The sequence below is a fragment of the Anabrus simplex genome, chromosome 1 (assembly GCF_040414725.1).
Source record: "Anabrus simplex isolate iqAnaSimp1 chromosome 1, ASM4041472v1, whole genome shotgun sequence".
Classification (NCBI taxonomy): Eukaryota; Metazoa; Arthropoda; class Insecta; order Orthoptera; family Tettigoniidae; genus Anabrus; species Anabrus simplex.
In genome coordinates, this window is record NC_090265.1 from 1,683,972,793 (window position 1) to 1,683,998,537 (window position 25,745).

General features: G+C 39.5%; 1 protein-coding gene across 2 annotated transcripts in view; it reads left to right on the forward strand.

Annotated features, from left to right (window-relative positions):
* Nucleotides 1-7,641: 7,641 nt before the first annotated feature.
* Nucleotides 7,642-25,745, forward strand: part of svp (COUP transcription factor 2) — a 603,142-nt gene continuing 585,038 nt past the window's right edge. For both annotated transcript variants that reach the window (XM_068229481.1, XM_067154251.2), the window contains exon 1: nt 7,642-8,257. In XM_068229481.1, coding sequence (XP_068085582.1) covers nt 7,951-8,257 — 307 coding nt within the window. In that variant the 5' untranslated portion in view covers nt 7,642-7,950. The remainder of the gene's footprint in view (nt 8,258-25,745) is intronic.

The window sequence follows — 25,745 nt, forward strand, 5'->3', positions numbered from 1 at the left end:
ATCTCAGAAAGACCTGGTGACTTGGTGTGTACTGATTTATTTGGACCTGTGGTAAAGGGACAGTTCGGCTTCCAATATATTTTAGTCATTATTGATGCCTTCTCGAAATTGGTCAGATTATACGGTATGAGAAAAGCCACTGGAAAATCTTGTAGTCGTATAATCAAAGAGAAGTATATACCTGAATTAGGTACTCCTCTTAGAATATTATCAGACAGTGGACCGCAATTTATTTCGAGAAAATGGAAGTCCATAATTAGAGAGCTAGGTATTACACAGGTTCATTCATCTATTAGATACCCTCAGGGCAATATGTGTGAGCGCGTTATGAAGGAGTTATCTCGCATGTTTAGATGCTTAGTGTTCGATAAGCATACAGCCTGGGTGGCTCATTTATCCCGCATAGAGACATGGATCAATGCAGTTCAACATGAAAGCACGAGATTGACGCCGTCACAAGTTCATTTTGGTTGTAAGCCTCAGAATGAACTAGTGAGAGTATTAGGTTTGCCTGAGGAACCCCCTCGTAATGCTGAATTTTTCGTCCGACTGGCACGGGAGAACCTGATTAAATCTGGAGATAAACGTAAAAGGCAACAAAAACGTAAAGTAATGGATAACTTTGAGGTAGGTGATATGGTTTTGGTGAGAGTTCCAATGTTGTCAAATAGTGAGGATAAGGTGACAAAGAAATTTTTTCTTTTATATCAAGGCCCGTATAAAGTACATAGAAAACTAGGACCCTGTGCTTACAAGTTAGCGGATGGCGAGAGCGTAATGAATGGTTCATACAACATTAGTAGTTTAAGGAGATACCTGTCGTGTGAGGTGGCTGAACCGGATTGTGAGATATAGGTCAGTAACTCGGGGAAGTTGCTACTTGTTATGTCAGACTACGAGCGGTATGTGTTTACGTCTCAATTGTGGTGGTATTTCCTAGTTGTGTTTGTAAACAAGGGAGATGTTTTGTGTGTAGCGGTAGATTTACGCTCGTTCATTAACGATAGATCATCTGTTTTCCGTATGTGAGGCCATGAAATTTTATATATTTGTTTCTGAGATGTTACATAAGGCTAATTAAAGCTGACGACGGCAAATAATTAATTTTCCCGCATGTGCATTTCTAACTTGCAATAATTTTACCGTGAGCTTAAATCACGTGTGTATTTGTGTGAAGTGTATTGCATCCTGCTTCAAGATAAGGTTGAAACATTCGAAAGAGTGATAAAAGTGTAAATTGTTTGTATCATATGTTTTCCATTTTTTTAATGTAAAAGATTGGAAGAGAACGTGTTACTGCTATCTAGCACAGAATGTCGGAAAGATGGGGAGTCAAAGGACAGATAGACACTCGGCAGAGTTTGTAATCTGAATTGTATATATTATGTTATATTCTCTAGGGTAATCTTGTTTTTTTTACAAAAGTGAAAAGTTGCTCATGATGGGCATAATTTAGCATCTAAACCTCAAGATGAACTGAAATAACAGACAGTCACAATGGTAAGAAGTCTAAGAGAGATATGGAAAGAGTGAGATATAATTAAGTGTATGAAAATAATGTCGCTCGTTATGGGCAGGTAATAGAGGTATTTCAAGTCAATGTGGGAGTAAGTGTGTGAGTTCTCAACTCATGTGATATTTGTTAAGAACTCATGGGGGCGTATGTAACGTTCCAGACGTTACAGTGTAATTATGTTAATTTTATTATGTGTAATTAATTGAGGAATTTAACGTCATGATATTTATTTGGTATGTAATTGTATTATAATTCATGTTTAATCATTTGCTCACTATCATTTCATTACTTTGTAACTACGACTTATAAACGAGGGCTGAATATCCTAATATTCACTTAGATTCTTGCGACAGTTGGTTAAAATTAACTTGCAGTAGATTTCAGTTATCTTGCCACATCACCGAGGAGGAAGGGAGGACAAATTTAGACATCAAGTTCTGAGAAATGCGAGCACGTGTTCACGCGTCCTAACGTAAGCTACCGTATTTCGACCAGAATGATTCGAACTGTTCACCGCCTATATTTTCAAAGGAGCGTCATGTTGCCATGGATACTGATTGAAAGGACGAATAGAAGAACAGTTGATATCTTGTGTGGGACCCATCTACTCTAAAATCTAGAGTGGGGAGAGAAGTGTCATCTGATTGGACCACGTGTAGCGGCCTGTAATTAGCGCGAGAGAAGGTTATAAGAGGGCGTGTTGGAGCTCCTGGAGGGTCTCTCGACAACGTCTTATTCGCTTCTGCGGGTCTCTCTACAACGTCTTATTCGCTTCTGCGAGTCTCTTTACATTATTCTACGATCTTCTACGAGGCTTCTACTTGATTTTCTACTTGATTCTGCGTCTCGATACTTAGAAATTCTGAATGAGGGGTGTATAGCCACTCTCATGAGGAAGTACGTACAGCACGGCTACAAGACCGGTTTGAACCAGTCTAAGTCAATAGATAGTTTTAATCTAGATAGAAATGAAACTTCAGAGAACATTATCAGTAAAGTTGGAAGGATTCTTAATTGAGTATCCTCTCCATATAACCCAAGGTGGTTCTTCTAACTGTGACATAGGGCTTATCTCCAATCTATGGGATAAAGCATAATAGGGAGTGTTAGTTTTGAAGTCATCTTCCAATTAGTGGTGGGTGCAATTTGTAAGGCAGGAATGGTACTGAGCTGCAGATGAAGAGATACCCAAGACGACCGTTGATGTTCCCGCTACAAGGATGGAAGCTTTCCAAGGACCAGCAGAACAAGACGACATGGTGAGCAAGCGAGTTAAAGATATTGCAAGTTTTCGCGAAGTAGAGTCATTCAATTTTTTTGTTAAATTCATTTTCGATGTTAAATTCAGTTCTCGTTAAACCGTCGTCATTCATATTAAATATAATAAATAGTATTTTTCTAGTTCACTTTCATTAATCTGCCTTAATTAGCCTTTTGATTTCTAATTCTCCTGCTTAATGATTAGTGCACTATCACCTCACCCCTGTGATAAGAGTCTGTCCAAGCTTGAATATAAATTTTATCTTTAAGTCCTCAACTTAAAGATTGGCGCCCTTTGCTTGCTTGGTTGCATTTCTCATTTGATGATGGTTCTCCGAGCGGGGAAGTCACAACGTGTCAGTGGATTTACTGGCATGTAAAAGAACTCATGTGGGACTAAATTCCGGCGCATCGGCGTCTTTGAAAACCGTCAAAAGTAGTTAGTGGGACGTAAAAACAATAACATTAACCACCACAAAAACACGCAATAGCGATTATATCCCTCTACATAGAGTTGGCTTCAGGAAGGGCATCCGATCGGAAAACAGGGTCAAATCCAAATGTGGCATTGCATAACATAGGCCTACTTATTTTTTGGTATTTTAAAATAATGTAAATAAGAAACCATAGGTCAGTAGCCTATATCTATTTACTAGAGTAGCCTATAAACATAAGGCAAAATTCATTGAACAAATGTTGCCTCTTTGACTGTTTATCTACTTGTAAGTTAATGAACATAAAATAAGTAACACTGTAAAAAATATTCAAGGTCCAGCCTTTTCAATGGCGAAATTAGGCTACCGGCGTTTCGCCCCAGGGATACACCGGCTCATCAGTCAGATTGCTATACCCTTCTAAGACGCTGGCTGCTATACTGCTAATAATAAGAGTTGGTGTCTGACAGGTAAGGTTGGAGGGAGGAGCACTGCACGTGCCATTTCACGATGTTGCCACATTCCAGCATTCCTTTCTACATACTCTTACCCCTCGCTTCCGGCTCACTTGTTCCCTCCTTCATTCTGACCGCTGTGATCTGTTGTAGACTACCTGGCCAGGCGGTGTCGTCCCATTTGCGATCACTCTTATACAAACAATCAGGTTCTTATCAGTGACAGGTTTGGCAACTCCCAGCAAGACGAGCTGCCCTGAAGTTTTATCTCCATGGCAACCGCAGTCGCCCCACCCTCCTTTCCATGGCAACCACACAGCCACTCCCTTTATCCCGCCTCGGCAAGCAGTAAACGGACCTCCCTCTAAGAAATGTCAGACGCCAACTCTTATTATTAGCAGTATAGTGCGCCATTGGACATCACTGTGAGCCTCCTATGTAGGTCAATGCAGTGACAGTGCTCTAGGGGAAGTATGTACCTCCACTTGTATAAATAACACTGTTGTCTATTTGACTGTCTAAACGTAAGATGAATTGCCTTTTCTTACACAATGGAACAAATAAACGTCCCAAAACAACAACTAAGGAGACACCGAAACATCAAGCTAAAGAACGGTACTGCCCCATTCAAAATAGGACATCTGGTCACGTTTTCTTCAGAACACGAGCCAGTTAAACAAAGAATTATTGTGGAGGTCCGCCTCTGTGGTGTAGTGGTTAGCGTGATTAGCTGCCACCCCCGGAGGCCCGGGTTCGATTCCCGGCTCTGCCACGAAATTTTTGAAAAGTGGCACGAGGGCTGGAACGGTGTCCACTCAGCCTCGGGAGGTCAACTGAGTAGAAGTGGGTTCGATTCCCACCTCAGCCATCCTGGAAGTGGTTTTCCGTGGTTTCCCACTTCTCCTCCAGGCGAATGCCGGGATGGTTCCTAACTTAAGGCCACGGCCGCTTCCTTCCCTCTTCCTTGCCTATCCCTTCCAATCTTCCCATCCCTCCACAAGGCCCCTGTTCAGCATAGCAGGTGAGACCGCCTGGGCGAGGTACTGGTCATACTCCGCAGTTGTATCCCCCGACCAAGAGTCTTAAGCTCCAGGACACTGCCCTTGAGGCGGTAGAGGTGGGATCCCTCGCTAAGTCCGAGGGAAAAACCCGAACCTGGAGGGTAAACAGATGATTATTATTTTTATTATTATTATTATTATTATTATTATTATTATTATTATTATTATTATTATTATTATTATTATTATTATTATTATTATTATTATTATTATTATTGTGGAGAGTTAATTTTATATTATTTTACCCTTCCAGCGAAAGGAACTGAAGAAAATGTATCTTACAAAAATTTTCTGATATTGTTACCCTGTAAGTAAAACTTGGCATCTACAGAGCTTTTCTGTTCGTCCTCCATAGCGGATAAATAATTAAATTAGCTTAATTATTTTATTTCTGTACTCACACTGGTCGAATGGTATTGCAGGCCAGCCATTTTTTGACATAGCCTACTCTAATGGTTAACAACGTTTCTGGTGACAAGCGATTTTTAAGGGGGAAAAATCATAACTGCCCTAAGTAGCAGCTTTTGAAGGTGGGACAGGTCGTGTCAATTATAACTTGATACATTATTTTCTTCTGCATTTTTTATAGTCGTTATATGGGACGAAATTTCTAACGAAAAATTGATTGCAAAGTTTGAATGACATACAGTAGGCCTATGTGTACAAATAACTTTCAGTTAAAATTTCCGTGAATTAGACTTGCCATTTCTAAGTGCATCGTTGTGCAGGGAAGTGTACACGTTTAGTGCTGTGTTATTTTGCCAGTAAAAGTATCAAGTGATAAATAGAACAGTGTGTGACATGAAACAGGATGCTTTGAAGGTAGAGTGTAAATAGAATTGTTTTAGTCTAGATTTTTTTTTTGCTAGGGGCTTTACGTCGCATCGACACAGATAGGTCTTATGGCGACGATGGGACAGGAAAGGCCTAGGAGTTGGAAGGAATCGGCCGTGGCCTTAATTAAGGTACAGCCCCAGCATTTGCCTGGTGTGAAAATGGGAAACCACGGAAAACCATCTTCAGGGCTGCCGATAGTGGGATTCGAACCTACTATCTCCCGGATGCAAGCGACTAGATTTTATGTTTTCTTTCGACCTCTACAGTAGGCCTATATCTTAAAAGTTTTAAGTTTTTTAAAATAACCTGAAATTAACATTTTAGTCACTCGACAACCTCTCAGTTTACGTTGGATTAAGTTTGAGAGACTCCAGTGGTGTAGGCCTATATAAGATACAACTTTTTCTTAGAGAGGGAAATGAATAGCAGAAAAAATATAAAAAATTTCAAATGGATGTTTTGCAAACGGATTTTTAGCATGGTATTATTAGTCTATTTTTACTTTCATAAAAATAATAACATAATAATCATATTTATAATAATGAGTCCTGCCGGGCTGAGTGGCTCAGACGGTTAATGCAGGTTCGATCCTGGCTCAGTCCGGTGATATTTGAAGGTGCTCAAATACGACAGCCTCGTGTCGGTAGATTTACTGGCACGTAAAAGAACTCCTCTGGGACTAAATTCCGGCACCTCGGCGTCTCCGAAGACCGTAAAAATTAGTTAGTGGGACGTAAAGCAAATAACATTAGTATTATTAATAATTAGTCCAGGAGTCTCATAGGGAGATACAGCCCCCTTATCCCCTTTATCTAGGCCTACGTCACTGAGAGACTCGAGCGTATATCGAGAACAGAACACAGGTTCATATGACCTTTTATTTCCTCAAGATGTATTTGAGTAGGCAGTCCCGTAAGTGGCGATAACTCCTCAGTATCTCTCTCAATAATTTCGAGATAGGCTTTCAGTACAACTGAAATAGAAAAGAAATGAAAATCACGCACACACAGACACACATTTAGGCCACATCTAATCCCCGGATATTTCTCTAATTCACTGCAATAGCCAGCATTAAGGGAAGCAAAGCGAGCCAAAGCAAAAAGAGAAAAAAAAGAGAGCAATGTCTGATAATGATGGCGGAGCGAAATAATGGAACACTGAGCATTAAAAGAAGTATAAACAGTCCGTTTATCTATCTTTCTTTTTTTGTTCGTTCCATAAATACAGAGATCGCTGTGACATCATCAAACAGATAAAAACTCTACATATCAAATGGCAACAAAGAGGAGCATTAAATTTATAAAAATATACAATAGAAAAATAAAAAGCCCGTGGACAGTGGCCAGTGTGCAATGAGGTGTTACGTATGACAAAGCCAGTACATTCTTCGGCGGAGCGGGGGTGGTTTATTGAGCCTCGGGTCAGCCCCTCACCTCGCGACTGACGCCCTGCCCGACCCGCGACGCCACCGACGCAGCTTATCAAGACGACGACGCCCTCCTACATCTGTGGCCCTGCCCATTTTTAGCTCTCGCTCTAGTTTTGATTGGTCCCCCCTCCTGCTGCACCGCGTGACCCCGACGGCATGCGCCGGTGACAGAGTAGGGCCACGGCATGCCCTAGGCTTCAGAGTAATAGCCGGGGTCTAAAGTCCGCGCTCTGCGCCAGACGAGGGCGCCCCGGTCGACTGGAGAGGGCTGTTAGAGCTGGCCGCAGTGGCCTAGTCAAGACAGGCCATCTCCCCAGGGCAAGCTCTCAACTTCACATGCTGTCACCACTTCCCCTGTCAGCAGGCCGTGGAACATAACGTGCAGTCGCGAAATTAAAACGCCGGCAAAGTTGGCGCCGCAAGCAATCGCCGTTGAGGATAACGAATGTGAGTTGGGCCAATCAGAGCACGCGGTGCAGCCGAGAGTCGTGGCCTCTGGTCGAGGGCGAGGATCTCTCACCCATATATGGCAACACGTTGCCATGGTTACCAGCTTGTGGCGCACGAGGTGGGGGGAGGAGGGGTCGGGTGTCAGGGTTCACAGGGGCTCCGGCAGAGTAGGAGAGCAGTTGGTCTCGGCTATCAGGCCGGCACGGTAGTGGACTTGTAAGAGCGACCTAGCTTGCATGTGAACACCTACAGTCAGTGTGTCGTTTAGTCACAGTGCAGTGCGTGTGTGCGTGACCCCCCTTCACCTTCCCCCTCGGGGCCAAAGCAACACTTTCTACTTGTGTGTGTCGCGGCGGTCTTTCACCGCCCCAGACAAGTTACCATTATTATTCCGCATAACGCCCTCGCAGTGTGCACGGGCGTGTTGTGTCCGACAACGACGGGGTTCTTCGGCTCACGAGGTCAGCCCCCCGAGGTCACCACGTTGGAGCTCGGCTTCCCCCGCAGCATGGCGCTGGTGGCCCCCCCGCCGTCCGCTTGGCGGGAGCCCGGCGCCAGCAGTGCCGTCGTACTGAGCCACGGGGGCCACCCGGGACTCACCCCCACCGCCCCCGAGGACCTGCCGGGTCTCACCACCCCTGGGGGCGGCGGCGGAGGTGGCAGGGACTTACAACAGAGTACCACCCCCGGCAGCCAGGCGGCCAGCACGCAGTCCGGGGGCAGTTCGCAAGGCGCCGACAAGAATCAAAATATAGAGTGCATTGTGTGCGGAGATAAGTCGAGTGGAAAACACTATGGCCAGTTTACTTGTGAAGGTAAGCTTTGTTCAGTTCTAAGCATGGTACTTGCCGCCCCTTTAGGTCAAGTGTTACCCCAATATCAGTCTTGAGGTAAAATATTTGAAAACGTGCTTGTGATATATGAATCCAAAAAAATGAATTAGTGGAAAAAGTTCATGTTGTAGTGGTGATTGATAGAAGTGTCATGGGAAAAAACGTTTCTCAGATTGAAATCTTGGACAGACTTCTCCCAGTAGGTATGAACCCAGGCCTCAGCGCACTCTCCACCAACAATTCGTAGTTCACGGATTATCGTTATCTCAGAGAGACTTTCTACCGATCATTCGTAGTTCATGTGTTATCTCATTGAGAATTTACTTGGATTCGAGACGTCCCTCTGTCCGTTTTTCAAGCGCAGGTATCCGCGGTCAGGTGTATCCCAGCTGTAGGTTGTGTTATGGGTGGGGGTGAGATCAACCTGTGAGAGTCGCACCACGCGCCTCCACTCAAACCATGTGCCTCCACAGACTAACTCTTCACCTTAGCTTAGGCAGAACAGATAATATTGTTACATCTTCTTCGCTGTCGCTATGAAGTTCCCCCGCAGTTGTATAAGTAGCCGTGTATTTAGCCAGCCCTCATTAGCGCTCCTAAGTGCTCGCTATATAATCAGCTAACTTCTGCATTGTCATGATTTTTGATGCGTTGCTGACTGAATTACATTATTATAATTGCATTTAGATTACATTTCGCAATCTTTGGAGTGAGAAAAAGTTTCCTGTATAATTTATCTGAATGTCAGTACTTCGAACGACCTTACGAAATGATTGAAAGAAGACCTTGCGGAAGTAAATAATCTGTGTTTAACTCTTCGGTCATGATACTTCCTATCCTTCTGAAGTATTGGTGTAAGCTCTAATTTTCGCGGAATATTTCCGACATTGTTACAAACGGGAGATAGGACCAGTTATTACTACAAGAACAAATATTATCAAACACATTAAAATACAAACTATTTACCTAACCCTTCAAAACACCGAGAAAAGAAGCGTCTTCATACGTACCCTCTATTTTTTTATCACAAGACTTTGCGGGCTTGCTAAGGGATTTTCGGCGGAAGGTTATACAATTTTTGTAGAGAATAACAATTTTGCCTTATTTACATTTGTAGTGCAATATTTGAGAAAGAACATTTGTATTGAGAGTCTCCAGTGAAATACAACATGTTGTTTGATTGCGTAGAAATACTGTTTTGCTCGTTGAAAATAACGTTTTGGATTTACGTGCGTTTTCACGGTTTAGTGGCGTAGGATAGCAAATAGTGCTTAAGAATGTTTTACAAACAAACAAAAATCTTTAATCCCAGCTGTATCGGCGAGTCAGCGTGTTTCTGGGGGTCACGGAACACAAATGTTTAAGTTAAAGCATTTGGTGTGAAATAAACACACATTTGAACACAAAAAATGGGTTTGGCCACTTGATAGCTGTGCTGGCCTCGGACGTGCGTTGCATAGTAATAACGCGGACAGAAAAAAAAAGGGCTCTTTTCTTCTATGCTCAACACCAATAAAACACCGACGAAGCAGCATGCGGGACCAGTTGAACGTTCCTTTTTTTTTTCGCTCGCTCGCAGCCTCCTAGCACGAGAGAATGCGTTAGGGTTATTGGGTGGGCAGTTTATCCCATCCGAGACGAGGGACAGGAGGGGATACAAGACTGGGATGACTTAGCGATAAAAAAATCGATATTTTTATTATCCTGTCACGTCTGCGAGTTGAAGGGAAGAGTGATTGCACTTCTCATTACTGCCCCTCCGAGGCCCTGCCAATTAAGAGAACTTGGTCCACCTAAATTAAACAAATGAAGGCTTATTAAACCTTTTCATCACAATCTTCATCACGAATAGGGCAGTAAAATATTTTCGCTCGGCTCTTACTGGGCGCGCAAATGATCATAGATTCCAGAAAAAAATTAATATCATGTAGGGCCCATATTTGCGATGTAGGCCTACTTTATTCGTCAGCTTGTTCTCTATCGCTTATAAGCTGTGTAATTTGGCGATTAACTTTTTGACTATAAATCTAAACGGTACCTTTGTTTCATAGTATCTGTAAAATGTGTAAATGCAGTCTCTTCTTTTAAGCCTTGGATTATATATAAATCAGCTTGATAGCTTAGTGGAAAACAAGTTCCTATGGATTGAGAGGGGTGTCGGAAAAATCCCGTGTTCACGCACATCTTACTCGTCCTCCAGTTGCGGAGAAAGATTACCTAAAAAGTAGTTATTTTAGATTAAATTTAGCAACACGCAAAACTAATTTACGCACTGTCGATAGAATAACAAAAAGTACAAAATATCAACAAAGAACAGGGAAAGAGAAACAAATAGTCTAGAATATTGTAGAATGAATAGTCAGCATTCAAACTCTATCATGACGGGAGCCGCGATTTTTAAGCACACATGTTTGGCAAGTTGTTAGTGGCCTCTAAGCCACTATGGTTATGCAGTTTATAAATGTTAGGGGGTTCAAAACAGGCCGTATCCCAAACATTTATGCAAATTTCATTGCAGAACCGTTGTGTGGACTAGAAGACTACTCGCTTGTTATTCGCTTAAATAACTTTGTATTACCGTATAATCTATTAGGGCTTAGAAATCCGGGCACTAATCATAACGATGTTATAGCGAAGTTATGGTCTAGTTTTCTACTGAGTATTAGTGAACATTTTGCTTCTTAGGACCTCGTTATTATGAAGAGCACTCACAGCAGATAGAAGATGATTTTATATTGAACGTCGCAGGAGGGTAAGAGACGGAAAAACTTAGCGCGCTCTTGTATAGAAGAAACAAGTTGAACTTTGTAAACCTTATCCCATGCTATGGTATATCGTTACGAAACATTTCTTTTCTCCAACCCACAGTTTTGCGAATAACGTGCGTAGTTCTGTCATTTTAGAGATATGGAAAACAGAGTTTAGGATAACTTTAGCGAATTTTTTGTAGGCCTAGCTCTTTCGAACACTCATTTTCAAGTCGAGGTAATTATTTTCTTTTCTTAGAAAGCTTACAAAACACAATCTTCTTGTAATGTCGTCTTCTTAACGAAAGTTGACGTTTATTATGGCCCATGAATTTCTATACACTAAAAAATTACAGATCGTTTTTCTTTGAAAATAATAAGGGCGTCACGTGAAGACTACTTTTTTCGAGAAAATAATGGTCATATGTTATATCGTATGCAAGGTAAAAATCGTAGTTTTGTTGAAAACATTATTTTAATCGCCGATTACAGTTGCTTTCTGCGGATGATTTAACTTCAGTAACTTAGCATAGGCTACGTGACATGTAAAATAACAATTCGAGAGCCCACCACATTGTTGCCTGTATCATACGGCAATAGCAACACACCTTACACGAGGTCCAAAGTAAAGTGTGGACTCATTATTTTGCATATTTTAAAATGAAAGTGACACATTGGATAGACCTACGACACGTTTTAGGGACCCTATATGCGTTTTGTGCACACAGGAGGGTTTTAAACTTGTTCTAAACGCTTAAACGTTCACCCCTTTATTAGAAATGTATTGGTAAAACTCTGTGTATTAACTGGCCAAGATATCTCTATTTTAGAGATGCTAGTACTTGGGGGACTTAGAATAATTTTCACCCGATCGATCTTTGTATCAGAAAATGTTCCATAGTATGTTTCCGCGCGTGGAGACTGAGGGGGGAAATTAATGAAGCAGCATTATAAGGAACAATTTGTATAAATCCGAACATGAACTGTATACTACAGACGTTTCTCAAATCCCATATATTTAGATATAGCGCATTTCCTTCGTATTCATTGGTCTTAGAATATAATTGCGGATTTACACTGCGTTGACCATTACTCACGAACTACTACGAAATATTGTTCATTAGAGTTTCTGTGGTGGAAGAGGGAAGTTTTGAGACCTGCTTATGAATCACACAGTAACGCAAATAACTGCAGAAGATAATACAAAGTGGACTAGGCTGCGAGTGTAACTTCTTCGTGTTAAACGTTCAATCCCCTCTGATATCACGTTAGTCCAACGCTACCAAGATTTTATATTCTAATGATGAATCGAAGATTTATCTACCCACTTCCAGTGTATTTCTAAAACGCGTTTCTTTTAAGATATTTCGAATATTCACCAGTCCCTAATTCAAAGGTTTGGTTTTCTTTTGGCAATGTTTAACATTTTCAGTGCATGGAATATTTCTGCACATCCCTAAAACTCCTTAATTATCACATACATGTTGTGTTGTATACTAGTAATTTCGTCTTATACTGCACAACCCAACGAACTGCGTACTATTTCCTGCGGTAACTAGTAGGTGAAGAATTAGATGAAATACAGTATTTATCGCTGTAAAAAAACGCGTATTTTCATTTTATCTCCCAAGAATAACAACTTTAACCTTAAGTTATTTATAGGCCAGCCCAGAATGTAAAGCTATAGTTTTTAATATTTGTAGAGAATTTTGGACATTACTAACTCTTTTCCTGTACATCACTTGATTTTTGTTACTGTGGGGGCAGAAAGGGTAACAACATGGCCTTCAGTACGGAAAATGATAATTTACAATGATTAGACTACATAACTGATCCAATGCCACCGTAGGGGGTCTTGCTTTCCTCGTTCTATAAATATTGACATTAATATTAACCATTTATCAAGAGCACAAAATGTAGTCACGCGTTTTCACGTCGTTATTTTCTAAATTTAATAAACCTGATACAGCACGCTCGCTAGTATTAATGTAGTCAACGTGATACTTATTTCGAAGGATGAAGTGATCTGAAAGATAATAAATGTGAAAGTCTATTTATATATGGCGATATTAAATTTTAAAAAGGACTAAAATTTCATCATTGTTGTCGAGGTAACTGACTATGTATCAATACCAGGTATTTGCGCCTTTATCATGTAGTGATTACAGTATTCATTATATCGTGTTCTAGTGATTCCGACAGAAATTTTGTCATAAATACGGAAAATTCAAAGCGAGTTTTCATGTAATACATAAACTATACAAGAGGACAAAGGAAAGAGAATAGGAAGTTGGTGAATGGTGATTCACTTTCTTCACCTCAATAGTCGTTGACGGAATTCCTGACGTTTCGCCAAGAACTGCGCTTTGCGTCCTGAGAAGAACTCACGACTCTACTAACAGTGCCCAAAGGTTCTGTAGACGCAACACATAGTTCTTTTTTCTTTAATTCAAGAATTTTTAGCGGACTGTTCTGGTTAGACGACATAAATCTAAAGGATTCTCATGAATGAAAATGTATGAACTTTCATAAAACTTCTTTCCAAATGATTGCTTCCTTTCAAATAAAGTTCTCAACTTTACAATTTCATGATATATTACACTCACTCAACATAAAATAATTTACATTACCTTTTTTTAGTCTAGTCCGTTCGTAGGATTATCTAAACACGCTGCTCCATGTAAGATCGTTCTCATTTTCCACTTACGGGATTAGGCTAGAGATAGATAAAGGTATGGCACTTTTTATTAATCTGCCTGAAATTACTAATAAGCGCAAGGATAACTTATAGAATACTACAAGAAGTTTATAAATTAATAACAAACAGGGATTATTGCCAAAATGAGTGAAATATAAATATGTGAGAAATGTAGCGCATTGAGAGTGATAACATATGGATGATGTTTCAATATTCTGATTGATCCCTTCGGTGATGTGAGGGCAACGATGGGGATGACACCTTGGTTGATTATGAACCTATTGCAGAAGATGACAAGGAAAGATATAATTCTGCCCCTGTGTCCTACCATTTCAACTTCGCGATTCGTGAGATTATATTTTTGAAGACACTCGGGGATGTGCGGAATGTATTATATTTATTCCGCTTCTCTTTGTAGACTACCACTGGTTGTATCGCATCAGTCTCGAATCTTATTCTCATCCTTGGCATATTCTTTGAAGTGTAGGCTACTACTTATCATGAGATAATGCCGTTACATTATTACTATTACGTACAATGAACTGGCAATTTACACAGTCAGTGAAAGCATTTTTCTCGTTAGAGTTTTGAGATCTTTAGCAGCCATATGAAATAGGATACTTCTCTTTATGTGTTCCATGCCCGAAGTGCAGTGCGTCGTAAAAGAAAAGCTACTTGTTTGATGTTGATGTGGGATTAACGCGACCGGTACAACATTTCGGCCCGGACGTTGAACAAAGCAGTTCCGTACGTTACTGTGGCGGGACAGTTGGTGAGATACGGTTTAGTATTCAGAATCCGGTTTACAGCATGACACGGTAAAACAAGTTTCGTTGCGTCTATACATATTAACAGACTTTCGAAAAAGACCTGCTACTACACTAAAACCAAACAGAAATTTTGATATCAATAGGAAGTCTTTTCTAAATGGCACTGGATGTTCAGTCATGGAAAAATCTGATTTTTAAAAAATGTCCCTTTGCTTGTGCCCTGGGAACAGTTTCGTTGTCCATTCTACACTTGTTGGAACAAGTTTGCCTTTCAATTTTCCTTCAATTTTTAAATTTCTTTATTTTCTTCTGGCATTGCTCTTCTGTATTCTACGCAGGCTGTTTCGTATGGTTCTTGCTATAATTTTAAGTACGTATTTATTTTCTGCTTTTTAATTTCTTCCTTTTATTGCGAAGTATATCGAAGTCTAACGCAGTCTGAGGACTGAATGGTTACTTGACATTGTTTTAATTATACGGACTTACAACCTTATGTCTTCTTGTACTTGTGCACAATCCTTTCAGTTGACGATGATTGCTACATTTTGTTCGCTTATGGAACATTTTAGCGAACCTTCACCCATAACTGTGACGTATCTCCACTCTATTAAAAGTTAGGAAATGCTGTGTGAATGTTTCGAAGGATTTTAGCAGTACGGAATCCTGTGTTTTCTGAGCCAGATTATTTCATTTTTCACCTCTGACTTTACCTGAAAATGTCTTATGGAGAAACGATTGATTCATCTACAGTACGTTTCTTGTTCAAGTAGTGTTCTGAAAAACATTTTCGGACTAATACAAGAACAGTAGAAACATTTATGACGAGAAAATTAGTTTATTTCGATAGCTGTTGGTGAAACATTTTTCTGCTCGAAGTGAAGATACTACTATCACATCTGACGTGAGTTACCTCATGGTTCATGAAGTCTTTCCTACAGGTAAAGGTTGTATAATACAATATTGTGATTGTCCTTTTGTATTTTTTTCATGGTTTGGCCGATTCAATAAAGTATTATAATCTTTCCCGAAACAGATTTTGTGATTGATTTGAAGCTGGAGGAACAAAAATATATTACACATTTTCGTTAATACCACGCAGCAAACTAGCTCGGTGGCCGTAAAATGATATTCAACTCTTTAAATATAAGGTGTGATATACGGACTGTAGTTCACTATAGACACTAGGTGTTCCCCTTCTTGCCCTGACTACCCAATTAGGGATCGGAGCGGTGAGCAGAAAGCGTGAAGGTGAAAAAGCTACGGCTCGTTAATAGACTCGAGATCCTTATCCACTGTCTTTTAATTATTACTTCACAACTAGATCAAACGACGAACTTGAATTTTGTCACATGATTTTTGACGTGGAATGTGTAGTTAATCGAAAATTACTCTAGTTATCGCGTATATCTGAAGTAGTGTAAATGAATTCCTGTGTCACGCCTTGGAGAGCAGATTCTAATGTTGTCAAATCTCTCTTCTCCCTGCCATAGCGAGTGATCTTTATTGCGAAGGAGCCATGGCATTGGTAGTCTACGTTCTGATCAGAAGTCTCCTATTTCAAACAGCTTAGAATGTTTCGATCAGTCCGGTGGTATTCGAAGGTGTTCAGATACGTTAGCCTCTTGTCGATAAATTTACCAGCATATAAATGAACTCCTTCGGGACAAAAGTGCGGCACTCAGTGTCTTAAAAATATCGCTATTGTTCGTGAGACGTAAAACCACGTAGATTATTATAAGCTTGCACTGTCTGAGGAGTTAAGTTTCAGAATCAGAATCCACCTCCGAGCTGTAATACTGAGGCAATACCTACCGACTTTCACTGAAGGAGAAAAATTCATTTTATGCATTACAGTACTTTTGAGTATAGCAGGTGCGCTTCCTTACTTTCAACAAACCTTAGCAAAAAATGTTTGCAAATAATTACTTTAAAATATTTGTAATCCCTACATGCCCTATACAGTATATTGTGACATCAAATTATTGTTTTCAGACTTAAAATCAGAATAAAAACAGAATATAAATATTCTCCACCGCTGCCAGCCCTCCCGTGAAAATCAGCTTATAGTAAAAGTTTCAAATTTATGTTTTTGCTATTGGCTTTACGTCGCACCGACAGAGATAGGTCTTATGGCGACGATGGGACAGGAAAGGGCTAGGAGTTGGATGGAAGCGGCCATGGCCTTAATTAAGGTACAGCCCAAGCATTTGTCTGGTGTGAAAATGGGAAACCACGGAAAACCATCTTCAGGGCTGCCGACAGTGGGATTCGAACCCACTATCTCCCGAATACTGGATACTGGCCGCACTTTAGCGACTGCAGCTATCGAGCTCGGTAAAAAATTATGTTAATTTTCTTCTGTAATGTTAAGTGACTTCTGGCACAATCGAATAAACATTCTACTGAAGTTCATGTCATATTATTGATTAGTGTAAATTGAATTGTTCTTATTTTTCTGTTGACAAGGGATTGATGACTGGGGTCAGCTTTCAATATGTTACTTAATTGACCGATTATATGTACATTTTTATGCAGAAAAGACAAAATCAATCACTATGATGAGTTTTGAAATTGAGGAAGAAATGAAACTATTTCGTTGCTATCCATCTTCTAAATTAGTTTCTGTCGATGAGTACTTTTGGTCGTACGTCCAAGATTAAAATATGAAACACCACGGACATTGACGAGGGTGGAGAAGACTTTTTGAACTAGTCTGTAAACTAATTGCTGGTTTTTCTTCCAACTACATCTTTCTGGTGTAAAGTATCACATTTTGCCCGCTAATGGGACTCTCTTTATTTCACTACTCAACAGTTTTATTAATAACAATTACCTTATTAGTACTTATAAGAAAATTACCGATCTATTATGGCTGACTTAAGAGGAGCAACTTAGTTACCAAAGATACCCCACTACGTCTATAAATGGAGCTATTACCAAGAAAATTACTATCTTCAGAAATTTTGCTCTAAGATCCCAAGAGCAGAAGTGAAAGATGTACATGACATTGACGAAATCAAAACTTAATTTTTACTTCGTATTTCCTAAATATGCGTTATTACTGTTTGTTAACAATATACGACTTTCTGTAAAATGTGTTACACAGTCAATAGACGAGATGAGATCAAGAGGAAATTTTATATTAGTGACTGTTGTTTTCGGGTTTAAAACAATGAGATATCACCTCTTGGATATTCGATTAGTCTTGCATGGAACTTCTGAGGAAATTTATTGTTCACAACGTCGCCTCTCAGAAACGTTTAACTTACTCTTATATTCGGGGATAAACTGACAATACCATCGTTGAACCTGAAGCGTAACATGATTGGTCGCGCTATTCCTTTATTATGCACTCCATTTTACTGCACTATCTTCTATTTTCTGTTAAAATATATTTTACTATATTATAATAATCTTCGTACTTAAATAAGTTATGTGTAGAAATTTTGATCTCTTCTTTTGTGACCGGGCGAGTTGGCCGTGCGGTTAGGGACGCGCAGGTGTGAGCTTGCATCCAAGGGGTAGTGGGTTCGAACCCCACTGTCAGCAGTCCTGAAGATGGTTTTCCTTCGTTTCCCATTTTCACATCAGGCAAATGCTGAGGCTGTACCATAATTAACGCCAAGGCCACTTCCTTCCCACTCCTAAGCCTTTCCCAACCCATCGTCGTCCTAAGACCCATCTGTGTCGGTGCGACGTAAAGCAAATAATAATAATAAATAACTTATTTTGTGAGACTTTGGTCACATCTCATAATGTTTTGCTCATTTATTGCGTGTCACTTTAATCCACGGTTAACACTTGTTCAGTATTTCTGGATTTCCAGTACTCTTGCAAGAGAATGCATATATTCGCTGTCGAAACTATATACTTTGCGCCAGGTCGTTTTCTCACTCTTTCCGGAAGATCGTTTACCCCGGTACACAAGTCTTCAGCAACTTACTGCTTTCTTGTATCAATGTCTCAGAGGTAGCCTACTGGTCACTGCATTTACCCAAACAGTGGTACATTTCTAATGTTCGTATCGGCCTGTTAAGGTCCACGTTATTTCAGCCGTCTTCTCTTGGCTTTGATCTTTGCCCAGTGCTCCTTCATTTGTTGCAGGTGTTGCTCTATTCTTTCCTCCATCCACGTCTTTCCCGCCTTCAACTTCGGACTTTCTTGAAAACCCTGGTGGTCTTTTAGTTTCCTCCTGAGTGGGTTGCGTTCTTATATATCTTCATAAGTGATCCCCGTCTCCTGAACGTCCCTTTCCACCTCCTTGAACCAAGTTGGCTGGGTCTTCTTATCTTTAAAGTAATTAAAGATCTGGTTCTAAAGATCTAAAGACCGTGTTGGTTTCATTCTTAGCAAGTGAACATAAAATGCAATTCTCCTTCACCGCATGGCATCAGAGATGGTTATGCCGACGTCTATATTCATCTTTGTCTTTAATCGGGCCAAGAATTTTCCTTAAGATCTTTCTTTAATTTCCCATTTTTCTCTCAGGCTGTTCTTGTTCATAGCTAGGCATTCCGCTGTATACAAAACGTCTGGTCTTAGGACAGAGCAATAATGTCTCAATTTTGCATTCAAGGATATGGACTTTTTGTTGTATTTCGTTATTATTATTATTATTATTATTATTATTATTATTATTATTATTATTATTATTATTATTATTATTGTGTTGTTTGAGTCATCAGTCCATAGAGTAGTTTGATACAGCTCTCCATGCCACCCTATCATGTGCTAACTTTTTCATTTCTGCATAACTATTACATCCTACATCTGCTCTAATCTGTTTGTCATGTTCGTATCTTGGTCTACCCTTACCGTTCTTACCACTTACACTTCCCTGGGTGTCTTAAGATGTGCGCTATCATTCTATCTCTTCTTCTGGTCAAATTTAGCTAAATCGATCTCCTCTTACCAATTTGATTCAGTAACTCTTCATTCGTAATCCTGTCTACCCGTCTTATCTTCATCATTCTTCTGTAACACCACATATCAAAAGCTTCTATGTCTTTCTTTCTGAGCTAGTTATCGTCCATTTTTCACTTCCATACAATGCCACACTCCAGACTAAAACCTTCAAAAGCATCTTTCTAATTCCTATATCATTACTATTATTATTACCTAGGAGATTAACTGACTCGATCATGGAGGTTAAGAGAAGTAGAGGGAGACCAAGACGATGATGGTTTGAGTCAGATTCTAATGATTTAAAAATAAGATGTATGGAACTAAACCAAGTCAGAGAGCTAGTTACAGATAGAGGATTGTGGAGGCGATTAGTAAATTCATGAAGGCGTGCAGACTGAACGCTGAAAGGCAAAACAGTCTACAAAAAAAGATGTACGTAGATGTATTTTCACAACGGTGTGCTCAACTAAGGAGTGCGATTGAACTCACTTAGCAGATTGTATTATTCTCTTACTCTTCATCCCCTCGCTATGATTTTTCTTCCGTTCTTCCGTCCTTACAGTGTTGGTTCACTTCTTGGATGTTTCAGAAAAATTGGTGTTTGTTCACCAACGTTCTAACGCTAGTCTCTCCAATACAATTTCGCCTGTTATATTGATTTCTTGAAGATATATTTCAATTTAGATTATCCACTTATTCTTGACTTTTAGTGGGGAGTCTTTCATTGTCAATTCTTTAAATATGGCCATAAAATTTCAACCGTCTTTTTAATAGTGTCTGATATTCTCTCATAATGCTGGTATAACTCAGGAAATCTCGTTTTCATCCACGCTTTGTCTACGCATACTGAGCCAAAGATTTTTATTTCTTGTTTTTCTACATTTTTAGTTAGTGATCTGCCTCTAATGATCAGAGTTTTTGATGCGTATAATGCTTCAGGTTTAATTACCGAGTTATTGTGTTTTAATTTAGCGTTCCGAGATATCGATTTTTCGTTGTACCACTTCCTTGTGATTCTATAGACTTTTAATAATTTAGTAATGCTCTCTCTCTCTCTCTCTCTCTGTTTGCTTCAAGATTTAATCCGGACGGTTGTATAATTTTTCCTAAGTATTTATTATTATTATCATTATTATTATTATTATTATTATTATTATTATTATTATTATTACGTTACTCTGAATTTGAATCTTTCCCTGTGTTGTGTTTTGTTGTGAATATTGTATCGCAATAATTTTGCGGTGGTGTAATTCACACTATTGCTTACAAATTAGTTACAAACTGTCTGTAATTTAAAATAAAAAAGCCACTGATGAACTCCACTTCTCCCATGTGCAAAATCAAAACACCGTCTTATTGTGAATTCGTGAAAAAATGTATTAGCCCTACCGGTAGTAGAAAATATGACGTGATAGAAATAAACAGCCTGATTTTTTATTTCTACGAAGCAAAACATGTTTAGGAACCGTTATTCATTGTTAGACAGAAATTCATACAGAAAAGTTTTATTTATTATTATTATTATTATTATTATTATTATTATTATTATTATTATTATTATTATTATTATTATTATTATTAATCGTCTTGCATTAAGAAACGGCAGGAACTCGCCGTCCGATTTTTCCGCAAACGGCAGGCTCCAAGAATGTTGATTATCACCATCTCACGGAGAGAAATAAGTTATAGGAACAAAATAAAATTTGCGCGACTAAACGGCGTTCGAACTCGTGACTTCAGTATAACATGCGTCTGCGCAGCGCAATATGACTGTTATAACGACAGGAATGAGGTGCCTATCAAGACCGGCCGCGCTGCTCCTTCGTTAATCGGGTGTACCATCACAAACCATGTGGAACTAACTCAATCAACGAAGTTTGAAGTTTCCAAGGTAGATAGATGGAGATACGGAGAGAAGAAGAACTCTGAGGAAAGGGAAATTTTCGTTAATTGATTCTCCAGAGTTCCCTCGCTTTTTGTTACGTTCCAGTTTATTCAGTTATTTGAAAATGAGTAGCTCTTCTGCAACAATCACACTAAACTAATTACTGTCACCATGCTATTACACGTATCTTACCATCTTTTTTTCATCTCTAGAAATATTGTGTGCGATATGAACGTTGAAACATTGTACTGCTCGGCAGTGATGACAAATGTTTGTTGGTGGCTAATGATATAATTTTGAATACAAAGAGGGTTTTCTCTTCTGCCTTGTTTTACTTGGCATAGTTGAAGCTTCTATTACACCAAACCAAGGATAACAAATGGAATTTACAGGTACTACTAATTAATTGTTATCAAACCTATACAATAATGAAAAATGTATTAGGAATTTGATTAAAATAATATTTATGGTAATCAAAATCGTAATTTTAACCGTAATGAGAGTCACTAAATAGAAAGTAGATCTTTCTTATGCTGCTTTTTGAACGAAGAGCTCAACGTCAGACTCAGTAACTCATCTGGTATGGAGTTCTAAACTCGCGCTGGGTCTATCGATAAGGAGTGGGAGAAGGCCTATCGTTTGGTGGTGTGGGCAGGATGTGTCTGTTGTGAGAGCGGGTGAGTCTCTAAGATCTTGGTAAACCTGGATCCTATGGGTACCAGGGCATGCAGGTAAAGAAGGAAATGAAAAGGCAGAAAAACTGGCCAAGAAAGGGGCAGAAACACATTTTGTAGGCCCAGAACCTGTATGTGGGATTTCCTATGGACAAGCCCAACACTACATAGGAAAATGGTACAAAAGAAACAAATGGACAACTGGAAAAATACTCCAGGATGCAGGCTTGCAAAGGAACTGATAAAAAGACCAAACAAGAAGCATACTAAAGAACTGTTGAAACTTAGCAGAGAAAATATGAGATGGGTAGTAGGACTGTTGACAGGACACTGCCTTCTGACGAAAACACCTACATAGAATTGGAGTAATAAGAGACAATATTTGTAGGAAATGCAATGAAGCAGAGGAATCAGCTGAACACATACTTTTCGAATGTCAGGCGCTGGGTAAGATCAGACTCTCCACTCTAGGACTACCAGGTAAAGAAAAAATCCAAGAAGACCCTATAAGAACAACCTGCAACTTTGTGAAGGGAGCAGGTATATCTAGGTGGGAATGAAGGAAAAACATGGTAGCCAATTGTAAGAAATAGTCCTTAGTCCAGAGTTAAAACCCTTGAACTGGCCGGAAAACAACAACAACAACTTGCTTTACGTCGCACCGACACAGATAGGTCTTACGGCGACGATGGGACAGGAAAGGGCTAGGAGTAGGAAGGAAGTGGACCTGGCCTTAATTAAGATACAGCCCCAGCATTTGCCTAGTGTGAAAATGGGAAACTACGGAAAACCATCTTCAGGGCAGCCGAGAGTGGGGCTCGAACCCACTATATACCGAGGACTGGATACTGGCCGCAATTAAGAGACTGCAGCTATCGAGCTCGGAGGCCGGAAAACGAGCCCAGGGCCTTGGAATAAGAGATAGGCTCGGTACCTCTACATCACAGAGCTGGATAATAATAATAATAATAATAATTAGATTAATTAGATTAGTATTATATTTACGACGTCTAGAATGTCTTCAAACAGGGAACTTCCCTTATTGAAAGTTCTCACTTCTATTTAAAACCACCTAAATAATAAGTATTCTTCTTCTTCTTCTTCTTCTTCTTCTACTGCTGCTGCTTCTGGTCACACAACTTTGGCGAGCGTCATCGAGTAGTTTTGCATTTTTAAATTTATTTATTTATTTATTTATTTATTTATTTATTTATTTATTTATTTATTTATTTATTTATTTATGTATTTATTTATTATCCTTTGTGGATATACTAATTTTCTTTCGATTTATCGGAACTCGGTGAACTCTATATCTACCCTGTGTGTGACGTCAAAGGATGCATTATGCGTATCCCATGCAGCCTATGTCGTAAGAGGCTACTAAGAGAGGAACAACTGAAGAATCTATACTGTCTCTCTTTCGTCTTCTAAGCCCAAAACATATCCATGATTCTAAATTTTTCTGTGTAGCGGAGAAAATGTACGAGTGCAACGTTTTTTTATTTATTTATTTATTTTTACCTGTCCATTGCACATCAAACTGTAGCACTGTTAACGAGTCGTCAGAGGCAACATACAGTTCTTAACCGATTTTGTATTATCTGCTCTGTCGAAAGTTCCTAAACAGGCCCTGAGAAATGTGCAATCTTGTTTCAATTAGTCTTCTGATATCAGCGGACAGATGTCGGGTCTATCCTGGCACCGCCGGGCCTGCCACTCTTTTGTGTTCGCTGGAGTGTTACGTTGTGGGGAAAGGGAAGGTGTGAGTTGAAACATTATATTTCCGGTCGCTTGATGACTCTGTTATATACGAGACAGATATTCTAGGAGAAGTGTTGATAGAAATAAGAAAAAGGTGGAGTGATAATTGGAGGAGACGATTTTGAACATCTGCACATTTAAATACTACGACTCTTTCATCTTGCAATCTCTCGCAATAATTTATACGGATTATTATTATATATCTCAAATCCTTATTCTCTCTCTTCAGGAATCCGATTTTCAGTGACTGCATCTTAAAGTATCTATGCTACGGAATTCGTTCTGACATTTCAAATATCTATAAATTGTTTTCTTATAGATCAGCCGAGCAATGCGGTAGGTTAAGGAATCGAATCTCGTCTCAATTTGTTCGTTCGATTGTAAAATACCTAAAAGACCCTTCATATTTAAGAATCCCATCTCGGGCAAAATTCGTGTAGTATACGTCTGCATTACTGAGACAACTAGCAGTTGAAGAAATAGTAGATGTTTATTATTATTATTATTATTATTATTATTATTTGCTAGTGACTGTACGTCGCATCGACACACCGACACAGATAAGTCTTATGGCGACGATGGGATAGGAAAGGGATAGGATTCGAACCCACTGTCTCCCGGACGCAAGCTCACCGCCGCGCGCCCCTAACCACACTGGCAGCTCGCCCGGTATTATTATTATTATTATTATTATTATTATTATTATTATTATTATTATTATTATTATTGCGTGTGACCTATGAAGAGGCCTGGTGGTGATCTTTTTAAGTTGACTCCGTATAGGCGACCTGCGTGTCTATGAGGATGAGGCGCTACCTATGATGAATTTTTATGATGAAGACGGCACATACACCCATCCCCCGAGACAAAGGAATTAATCAATGAAAGTTAAAATCCCCGACCCATCGAACTCGGGACTCCCTGGATCAAAGGCCAGCACACCAACCATTCAACCATGGAGCCGGACATTATTATTATTATTATTATTATTATTATTATTATTATTATTATTATTATTATTATTACTTCGTGTGGCTATTTCTAGCCGAGTGCAGCCGTTGCAAGACAGACCCTCCGATGAGGGTGGGCAGCATCTGCCATGTGTATGTAACTGCGTGTTATTGTGGTGGAGGATAGTGTTATGTGTGGTGTGTGACTTGCAGGGATGTTGGGGACAGCACAAAACCACAGCCCCCGAGCCATTGGAATTAACCAATGAAGCTTAAAATCCCCGACCCGGCCTGGAATCGAACCCGGGGCCCTCTGAACCGAAAGCCAGTACGCTGACCATTCAGCCAACGAGTCGGACATTATTATTATTATTATTATTATTATTATTATTATTATTATTATTATTATTATTATCTATGTTAACTTTCTTCTTCCTCCACCACTCCTTCATTCATTAACTTGCTAGTCTTTTTCTCTCCTCATTCTAGACTCCTGGAAACCCTGCCACATTTTGAGTTGTCTGAAAATTAGTCTGTACTATATGTGTCTGCCTCTCGAATTTTGGCTTCTTTCATATTTTGACGTATATTTAGTATCCAGATGTTTTGGCCTTTGGGTTGTTGAGGAGTGATTGAATAATCTCTTGGTTACCCTATTGTCATTCATTCTTAAGTGTACGTAAAATATTCTCCGTCTTTTTATTGTATCCATTAATCTCTCAGTCTTTCTATATACAGTAGTTCTTCATTACTTCTCTTGATGTAGGCCTACATATCATCTTTCTTATGCCCACCTAAGATTTTTCTCAATATTTTTCTTTCTTTCTGATATCTTCAAGTCCGTTTTTTCCATTCATCGTCAAGCTTTCTGTTGCGTAACTTGACCACCGTGTTGCACTGTCTGATTTTTGTTTTGATGGATAGGGATTTCTTGTTGTAAACATATTCAGACAGTTGCTATAATTTATCAATTCCATTCTTTGGCGTTATTATCATCATCATCATCATCATCATCATCATCATCTGTTTACCCTCCAGGTTCGGCTTTTCCCTCGGACTCAGCGAGGGATCCCACGTCTA